This window comes from Aplysia californica, unplaced genomic scaffold (genome assembly GCF_000002075.1).
Source record: "Aplysia californica isolate F4 #8 unplaced genomic scaffold, AplCal3.0 scaffold00159, whole genome shotgun sequence".
Classification (NCBI taxonomy): domain Eukaryota; kingdom Metazoa; phylum Mollusca; class Gastropoda; order Aplysiida; family Aplysiidae; genus Aplysia; species Aplysia californica.
This window is the reverse complement of record NW_004797429.1, coordinates 103,382-113,949: the sequence shown is the minus strand read 5'-3', so window position 1 is coordinate 113,949 and position 10,568 is coordinate 103,382. Positions and strand designations below refer to the sequence as shown.

General features: G+C 39.8%; 1 protein-coding gene across 1 annotated transcript in view; it reads left to right on the top strand.

The window, feature by feature from the left end:
- Positions 1–10,568, top strand: part of LOC101847582 — a gene marked incomplete at its 3' end in the record, with an annotated part of 54,466 nt that overhangs the window by 2,294 nt on the left and 41,604 nt on the right. Inside the window, 6 exon segments of the mRNA XM_005097616.3 lie at positions 3,016–3,532; positions 4,108–4,344; positions 4,706–4,833; positions 5,527–5,647; positions 7,421–7,744; positions 9,567–9,733. Of these exon segments, the coding sequence (XP_005097673.2) occupies positions 3,025–3,532; positions 4,108–4,344; positions 4,706–4,833; positions 5,527–5,647; positions 7,421–7,744; positions 9,567–9,733 (1,485 nt within the window).

Below are 10,568 nucleotides of genomic sequence, written 5' to 3'. Positions count from 1 at the left end.
TTCCATAATATTTGTACATTTGGATCATAACATCCGATATTGAAAACAAATTTAAAATTTTTATAATCTTGAAAAACGATCACAAACAGAAAAAAACACTCGTATCTTATATGGAATTATTCAGAATTGCATTTGGAATAAACCTATACATGTCCTGAGTGGCACTTTTGTGTAATTTCATCAAAAAGTACTGATTATGGGGAGAAAAAAACTTTTGACAATTTAGATCTAGACCTAGATCTGGCACTCAAAAATATTGATTTCTCAATAACAGTGCATTGGCAATATGAGTCCAATCGTATCAATATTATAAAAGAGAGTCCTACACTTCTTTAGTGGGCAAAATAATGATAGATTTAGTTGCGTAAAATTACTAAGACTGGTCCAGTGTCCGGGCTATAATTTTGGCATCGCGATAAAACAAAATCGAATAAACTACGAAATCGCGTTTCAAAACGAAATCTAAACTTCCGATTTTCAGTGGAAATGCTTGACCCGGAAGTCAACATTATATTATGACCTTTATTTTAACATGGATATATGGATTGGAATAGAATCTAAGCTAAAATTGAAGATCGGTTCTCGAGCCGCCGAGAGCGGCTTAGCGTACTGTCGGCACTTTAGCCGCGCCGCCCCCCACGGCTCGGCGTAGCGAATGAGTTAAATAAATATTAGCCTTTGCTTTCCTGTAGAGCACCAACCCTTTTTGGTTGAGCATTTACTATGTTAGTTAGATTTTGGACATATAAATCATCCGTCACTGAGGAACAGAGACCACGGAACTGCCATGGCATGAGGTGGCCTGACTGGGATTAACAATAACTAAACCCCACTTTTGAGAGTGGACGGATGGCTTCATTAAGATGGCAACATCACGCAAGTGCTGGAACGTCACATTATGTCTTTATTTTTGTCATCATGGTGTCATTTAGTATTTGGTAGACCTCTACATCTTTTTGCAATACAAAGCACCTTTTCAAGTGCCTTTGGGCAATTCTTGGGTAAATCATACCAACGGAGTAAATAAAGCCCCGAAATAAATCCTATGTACAGATTTGTTGAGCCCCTTGAAACAGCAGCTGAAGAAAAGTGACTTTGCTCCTAGTTCACACGCTTTGTTGGCAAACTCTCAGTTACATTTGGCTTTGGGATAAAATCAGAAATGACTGATAATAATTATGTCCACATTTTAATATAGTCCAGGCCTAAACGGTTCATGCTCTACTCAAAGCCAATATCTCCTTTTAACGAAATACTAATGAGCACAAAAGTAATGTTAAGTCCAAGTTTTGCTTGCTATTTGTGACTGGCGTGTTTTCCGATCTGTTTCAAACTATTGTAATAAAATCTATTCATTTATTGGCGACAAAAAAATAATTCTGCATTCATTTAATTTACAATTTACTCCTTTCCACCAGTGTGAATTATACGTTCCAATACAAAAGCATGTATACACACACTTTTACAATTGTTTGATTTCGCAGAATTTTGTAAAGCATGGGGTTTTTTTAAGGACAATTTTGAGTGACCATGTCTCAGTCGACTCTTGTTGTAGATGGAAAATATGTCAGATGATGCAGAATTTGTTTAGATGGCTTTATACTGGTATCATGAGTGGGAAGTACAAGGCTTTAGCACAATGATTGGGTGAATACATTTTCAAGTTTCTTTTGGACACCACTATAATGTACAGTGTAGTGAAAATAAAAAGTCGACTTACTTTTTAGCCGACATTCAGTCAGTATTCGGATAGACAATAGACATGATGGTCCTTCGACAAAATCCGGAAGAAAGCAGGGAAAAAACGATTAGAGTAAGACAACAGCCAACCAACATTGATGGCGAATTGCACACATGATCCACAGTAGGCCTCAAAGTTGCTTGTGACTTTTATGATCGTCTCCACGTTTTACGATGTGTCACACTGTATGTGCAGGGGAGGGGGGGAGGGAGCTGGATGTACTCTGGTGTTGATGCAAGTCCAGTCAGTGACATAGAGTTACCTTGGTTTGGCACTTCATCACATTGCATCTCCATTGGATGACGAGACTTACTAATATGATTGGCTGAAAAGTAGGGACCAAGGCACTGGCTTGATTTACCACAGGTCAGATCAGTGTGTGCTCCTTTTCCCAAACATGGTTACTAATCGTTTACGAAGTTGTAAGCACGCAGAGCATGCTGCTGCATTATGTGCAAGTATAATGATTATCATTACTTGTGCGTCTCTTTTGTCTCGGCAGCTTCTGTGAGACTTGGATGCCAGAGAAATTTAAGAAGATAAAGATGAGGAGAAGGAAGAATACCATGGAAGAAGAAAGTAGCAATAACTGATGAATTGGTTGTGGATAATCTCTGATAAAATAAACTAAAAGGGATCTCATCGGTTAATCATTAGTTATAGTGTTTGTAAACTTACATGATCCTCGTCTGTAACAAGATTCAGCTATAATAGTAAGTAATAAAAAGGGATATCAAGTCGGTCTCAGCCGTCCTGTTATAGATTTGTTGATATGGTTATATTGATAGGTTGTGGATAGTTTAAAGTCTTTCACATTCGGCAAGACAAGGATAATATAACCAACTTAGTAATTGTCTAGAAGCAGTGAATTTACTTTACTTTGCAATTTATCATACGTAGAATTCTTGGACCATGCTTTGGCAAAGTCTGTTGAATTCTTATTTGTAGTTGAACTTTAGTTTCACTTCAGTATTTTCTTCTAATTTAGTGCCGTTAGAAGGGGCATTGTCATAGTTTTTAAAGGCTTATTTTGTAAATAATTATTCTATTGACTCTGTTTGTTCATTTAATATTTCTTTGAATGGATTCCCGGAGAGCAACGGATAATTGCTTTTTTAAGAGGAAACAACCCTGACTGCTTGTTTAAGTGATTAATAATATTTTCTTGTCAATCGCAATCTGTTCATGTCGAATGTAGCAGTTTGATAGTGTATTCATGCCTTTTCTTAGCCCATTCTCATGATTAACACGCGTGAGGTTTTTTTTCCCAAAGGAAGTGAAAAATGTCCCAGGGAACTTCTCGGATCTCAAATGACTATGGTTGTGGTGGAGGTTCAAAAGAGGAGGGTGAACTTTCTGATGATGAGGATCCGCCAGGAGTTGCGTTCAGGCACCATTCCCGCTCTGTGGAACGGACAACAGGTCATCAGAAGCGGGCACATGACCCTTCTAGTCCTTTGAGAAGTGATCAGTACAATGTTAAAGAGAGGGTTACTAGTCACAGCAGACGTACAACTTCTCAGCACCATTCTTTTGGTGCTGGTGTCCATAGGAATAAAAGTTCTGGATCGGAGAACTTCAGTGTCAGGTTGCATGATCAAAAGTGGGAAAGCAACAGGACATCCGTGAAACGGAAAGATGGGCACCGAAGTCACAGCAGTCAGAGATACCCGCTCTCACCCGGCCCCGCTGATCCAGACGAGGAGTACAGCAGACACAGAGAGAGGCGGGAGTCAACCGAAAGCACGTCGTCTGCGTACCACTCGAGCCATACGCCTTATAACTCCAGATGTATCCTTGCACGGCTTGAATGCTTGCTTATTTGGACTTGATCTACTGAATGACTGTTGAGTAAAATTATCTAGAATCTGGGCAAGCTTTGGAAAACTGTAAATTTCACTCTTTTTTTTTTAATTCAAAGGGTTGGGGAAAATTTGAAGCTATGACTGAACAGTTGTCAGTTAACATCGGTAATTATATGCATCTTTCCTCTTGTCAATTTTCTCTTGTCGACAGGTTTTTATTGCATTGTGATATGAAAGTAGGGTCTTTTCATTAACTTGAATGTACCTTTGTTGTGGAATAACTGGTACAGACAAGTAGTCTTTGAAATGGAGAAGCACATTTCCTTAGAATATTTGGTACTCTGCTTTTTCATGTTTTTATTGTCTGATTATTCTAAAACTAAAACATCTTTATATCTTTAACCACTGCTTTTTATGTCCTGTGAGGAAAGTAGCTGACAGCAGATTATGTCTCATTAAAAATTGTATATAAGTTTGAAATTTAAACTACCTGCAACCAGCCTACTTTATATGAAAAGTTAATCTGAAATTTACTCTCTAAATTTCCTCAATGATACATAGTCTGGCATAACCGGCGTTTTCGAGCTTCGTCAGTGAGACCGTTCAGTCCACCTAGGCACTCTTCCTCTCACAGAGGGAGAGAAAGCCCCTTGAAGTCTGCTGCGAGCCTGGAGAACATTGCGGTAGAGAACGACAGAGGCCACATAGAGCTGGAATTGTTGGAGAAAGAGCAGGAGAGAATACGAGCGCAGCTGAAAAGTTTGGAGGAAGAAGAGGAGACCTGTAAAGATGGAAAAGGTGTGATAATCGATATTTTTAACTGAAATTTGTTTGACAGATTCTGTTTTGGCTTTGTTCTTCTTTTGTGAAATTTGTATACACACAAATATTGCGATTTAATGTGTCTAGACGATTGAAGATACTTTTCCAATTATTAACTTTTCATAAATGAATACTTTCCTTTGTCTTGTGTATTTTCTGTGTGCAATCATAAACTAATCGCTGTACCCATTTAAATAGAATTCCTTCTTTTACATCCATTTTTTTTTTCAACTTTCCATTGATATTTACATTGGATTGTCAGACCAATGTATGTTGTGGGTAACTAATAAAATATAATGTATAAATATACTTTTATAATGTTTTTAATTTCTAACAGAAAATTTTCTTGTGGCGGATGACTCATCTGAAGTATTTGTACCCGTGAAAGAACCACCAGCTACTGGCTCTGGCAACAGTGATGTTGACTTCTTCGCTGATGATGTAGCCCCAGAGGATAACATAGAGGTTTGTGTTGGATGGCTGGACCGACTGGTCGTCTCAAATGATTCATCTTTAATTGTTTGTTGGACCCTTTTTTTTTCTTCTTTTTTTTGTGTACTTGCAGTCGAACCTGCTCCAACAGTCACCTGTCCAAGACAATCACCTGTACAAATGACCGGTTCTCGTGGGGGTTTTTTAAATATCATGTTGACACTGTCAAGACGTCCACCTGTCTAGAACAATCACTAACCTCCTCAACAATGGATGAGTACATTGGAAAATTTGGACTGTATTTATAGCTTATCTAGCTTGAGTTGATGGCAATGTCAGACCTGTCAAGTACTCTGATAAAATCAGAGCCCTCCAACGTATTTTTGGCTATTGAAGAACCCTGATTGGATTTGCATAAAGTCCAATTTCTTTCTTGAATTCTGATTCCACCGGTCGTGGGAAAATTTACGTAAATAATTTGAAAATATACACATTTTTTTAAAAAATGTATTTGCTTATATTTGCAGTACATATTTTTTTGCCACTCTCAGTTCATTACGAAATCTTTATCAACTTTGGTTCAGGGAACTCGGAATTTTTCCCCATACTTAGATCTTTAGCTTGATTTCAGAGGAAAACTTCTATTTGTGGTAACTGAGTGGTTGGCAGATCCACAACATTCACATTTTTGCAGCACTGAGTATAAGTAACTGTTTCTGTACACAGGAGGATGAGGACACCGACAGTGATGATAACCTTGACCTTCAAGAACTGCGTCGTCTGGCCTTGGCCACGTCGGAGAGGCATCTGCGCCTCTTGGCCTCGGAAACGCCGGTGGAAATCTCCAGTGAGTGAAACATTTCCGTTCATTATTAGCGCTCCCTCTTCCTGAACAGAGAACAACCTTGACTGTAGATTCATGATTTGTTCTTTGTGATTTGTGAGTCTATTTTTTATTTCAAACTGATTTATTTCTAGATTCACTTTCGTCTTTGTTCATATTGTTTTTCCCATCTTTTTTGGGTTTTGTATAGCTTTTACTTTCTTCTTTGTACATCTTGTTTTCATATAAATCTGTCTTCCTTGTTCATCCTGTGCGGAGTCAAACAGGCGATTAAGTTACTGTATGTAGATACCAGAAAAATAGCCGTGGGTGGTTGGCGGGTGCTCCGGTGTGGTTTGCTTCTTTATTCCTATCAAACATCTATCGTCCTTATCTCTCCTTCTTCTTTTTTGTGTTTGTTACTCTCTTGTAACCCCTCTAATCTTCTGGCGCTCACATGACCTTATGCAGTCCGAGCGGCGTAAACCTCTACTAAAACATAAAACATCTATCGTCCGTATCTCTTTGCCTTCTTTTCTTTGTATGTTCCTCTCAAGTAGCGCCTCTAACCTTCGCCACTTGTATGACCTGTTTGTGTTGCATGTGCCTTAAGTTAAAACACTTGCTAATACTAAGCTAAGTTTTACTAATGTAATCACATGTGATGCTTGCAGTTGGGCATTGAATTCGAAGACCCCAACTCTTAATTGACCAAATAATATTTAATGGCATTAAACCTACGCCATGTGGGTGGTTGGTGGGTTCTCTGGTGTGGTTTGCTTCTTCTTTCCTATCAAAATTCTATCACCCTTATCTCCCCTCCTTCTTTTTTATGTTTGTTACTCTCTTGTAACACCTCTAATCTTCTGGCGCTCATGTGACCATATGCAGTTTCGAGCACTGTAAAACCTCTACTAAAACAAAAAACCTACACCTTATAACTTTTCCCTCCGAAGAAGAAGGTCTTGACAAGTGAAAACTGTCATCAGTACTTGTCCACTTTTTTAAGACGTCAGATGATGTAGCTTTCGAAGAAGTGTGCCATGTTCAAACCTTCCATGTAGGTGGTTGGCGGGTGCTCTGATATGGTTTGCTTCTTCTTTCCTATCAAACATCTATCGTCCTGATCTCTCCTCCTTATTTTTTGTGTTTGTTAATCTCTAGTAATTCCTCTAATCTTCGGCACTTATATGACCTTATTGTATTGGAGTGCCGTAAAACACTTACTAAAACAAAGAATAATAGCCCTAGGAAACTGTTCTCAGTGAGTGGTTGGCAGGTGCTGTCGTGTTGTTTGCTCCTTCTTTCCAATCAAACATCTATCGTCCGTATCTCCTCTCTGCCTTCTTTTCTTTGTATGTTCCTCTCAAGTAGCACCTCTAACCTTCGGCACTTGTGTAATCTATTTGTGTTGCATATGCCTCTAGTAAGAACGTTTGGGGAAAAGGTTGGAATCTCCAGAACCCCTGTAGATTTAGATTACGTAACGAACCAGTAGTAGCAAATAAACCTGTATTGCAAATAGACACTAATGAACACAAATAAAAATTTGTATTTGTTCTTCTTTTATGATAAGTCTTGCAATTTTTGCAAATAAACTTAAAAATGATAAGTTGTATACGACCTATAGAAAATAGAATTGAATTGAAGAAAAAGGCAAGATTTTATAAAGGTTTTTCGACGAGCAAAAAAAAAGAATACCCTAATACCCTCGAAAAAAACACAATTTTATGGAATCAATAGGTAGGTCTGCATATTACTCAATTAGTCTTTTCACCGCTTTTTACCCTTATTCAGGCCCGGCAAAGACTCTGGAGGACTCAGTGGTGGTCATCCCAGACGCCGAGCCAGCTCCTCTTGAAGCGGAGCCGGAAGTGGTCACGGTGGAGGAAGACGATGACGAGGCTCCAGTAGTTAGCGTTAGCCAGACCGCAGACGCGACAGGTGTCAGCGACAGCAAGGACAAGAAGTCTTCCGATTCAACAGTCCCCGAAGGGAAGTCAAAGCACCGGAGCCGTTCCAAAGAATCGACCGGTGGGAAGGGAAGTGTCAAGTCCCAGGTTGTACGCCTCGGTCCGAAAACCAAAGGCAAGAAGAAAAGGAGGAAGGAAACCAGCAAAGGTAGGATGGAAACAATAAATACCGTCGTATGATTACTGAAACATATCTGCTAGAACATTTCAGTGACCCACGTTACGCACTTTTCAAGGACATCCTGAGTGAGTGTTGAGTTCCTGCGTGCTGTCGGCAAGGCTGACCACTTATGACGCCACAGTTCCAGAAGGGGGAGGGAGAGAGAGAGAGAGAGAGAAAGATCTTATGATTCAGTGAAACAAATACTATCTTACGATTACGTGAAACTTACTACAGTACCTTGAATATATGACGGGTAAATTACAAAATATAAGCTGTCGAATTTCTTATCTTCGTCTCTTAAGCAGTCTCTATTATAGTGCATTTCTCTACAAGAGTCTTATTTTTATTGTACGAGGACTGTCCCACGGAAAACTGGAATTTGGCTGTAATTTGAAAACTATTCAATATTTTCACATTCTGTAAATGCATATTTGTAAACCATTCATTTAAGAATTTCCCGATCGAGCACCATGAGCATCGCACAAACCAAACGAACACAGCAGTTCTCCAAAAATGGCTACCCCCTTGGAAAATTGGTCAAGGGTTGAAGTGAGGTCTCTCATTCGGTTTCTGACCGCAAAAGGTCTCAAACGTATAGAAATACGCACTGAAATAAAGTCAGTTTACGGGGATAAAGTAATGGCAAAGTCACAGGAATACGAGTGGTGTAGTAAATTGAAAGCCGGACATACGGACGTCCATGACAAATTCATGCAGGGCCTTGTTTTTTCTGCCAAGACTGAGAACAACAAGAGTCGCGTTAACAAACTCATTCAAACAGACAGGCGCCTAAACATTTCAAAGTCGACTGTCCATAGGATAGTGTTTGATGAGCTGCACTATCGAAAGGTCTCTGCTCGATTGGTCCTAAAAGAGCTGACAGCTGACCACAAGACGCAACGTGTTGAAGTGTCTCAGACTTTGTTGAATCGTTGTCGCCAAGCTGTCACGGGAGTCATGAACGCATCTAGAGACCTCCAACAATACGATGAAGCATTCCTGGGAAGCATTAGTACAGGTGATGAGACTTGGATACACCACACGACTCCTGAGAGACGAAGAGGGATTCAGTGGTTTGGAAGCATACGTCTTCACCTCCCCTGAAAAAGTTTAAAGTTCATCCATCTGTGAAAAAACTCATAGCCACGGTTTTCTGGGGTGCTAAGGGTGTTCTGCTTTTTGACATTCTGGAACCAGGACAAATGTTAATGCTTACAGACACTGCCAGACTCTTGATAAGTTGAGAGAGGTTGTGCTTAGAAAAACACCCGGCCGGTTGTCCGGCGGGGTCATTTTGCAGCATGACAACGCAACGCCATACACCGCAAACCTACGAAAGACCGGATCCAAAAGTTCGGCTGGGAAGTTCTGCCACACACCCCTCATAGTCCTGACGTGGCCCAGTCAGATTATCACCTTTTTGGACCAATGAAACGCCATATTTCTGGACAGCGATTCACGGACGACGAAGACCTCGTGGAAGCCGTGAAAGATTGGTTGACATCCCTTGACATAAAATTCTTCAGGGAGGGTATCATCTCCCTGATCCCGCAATGGGAAAAATGCGTCCAGCGAGATGGTGATTACTTTGAGAAATAAAGCACATGTTGATATATGTGTTACATTTTTATTATAATAGGACAAAGATTGTTGCTTTTATGGACCTTTTCCGGTTTTCCGTGGGACAGCCCTTAGTATGTAAAAGATGTAGGCTATATCTTTAAACAATTTTAAAAATTTTGAGTGGAATACATCTTTTCTTCTGATTTGTTAAAAATGTATGTGTATTCTGTGATGTTTTCTTCAGAAGAAAAGAAGGCAAATTTCTCCAAAGACTGGATTCAGCAATGTGAAAAGCTGAGGCAGCTAGCGGAGAAAGACCCACGGGGGGCCCTGGAGGGTTTCCGCAGGCTGGTGGAAGGAACAAAACGAGCTGAGAAACCTGTGGTCACCGGGACTATGAAAGACTTTAAGGTGAGGGGGCTTTTTTTTCTTTTTTTAGAAATAAATTATAGGTGATTTTTAACACCTTCATTGACACAATTTAAATCTTTTAGGAGGCAGTCTTGGGGCCCTGTCTGTCAGGGCTAACCCAAGAAGGATACAATTCCAGCAGAAAGATCTAGATATTCTATGAAATTTCTCCCCACTCAGGAATCGAACTTGTTTTTTCTGGGTGCAACAGGGAAATGCCTTACCTCTACACCACCAATGTCATGCTCATACTGTGCCGGAACAACATAGTATCAACATAGGGGGAACTGCTGCTTTCTCTTTCCTCATCCTTATTATTGTCATTTTCCTCTACTTCTTTTGTATGTTTGTCACTCTCTTGTGAACTGCTATTTTGGGAGTGACTTTATAGTCAAAGCCGACTTTGTGCTGTTGAGGATTCCCAGTTTGGACTTCTCTGATGATATCCATCCCTTGGCACTCCTATGACCTTTATGCAGTTGCGAGTGCCGTAAAACCTTATTACTGAAACAAACAAAACAAGAAACTACAGTCGAAATTGTTTAAGAAGGCCACCATTTGTCGAAGGGAAAAGTGTGTCTTAGACAGCTGGGCATCTTAGACAGTGCCATTGTAATAGGCCATTCCTTGAAAAGTGGACACTTCAAGGTGTGCAGGATCTCATTTGACAAATGCTTTTTTTGTTGTTGTTGTTTGTTTTTTTCCCTGCCCATTTCTATCAACTGGCACTTTGGTGTTAAGTAGAAACAACAACAGAAAAAAATGTGCAGCATTTTGGATTTCAAAATTAAGTGTTTGAATAAGTGGAAATCCATAAGAGAAATGTAATACATAT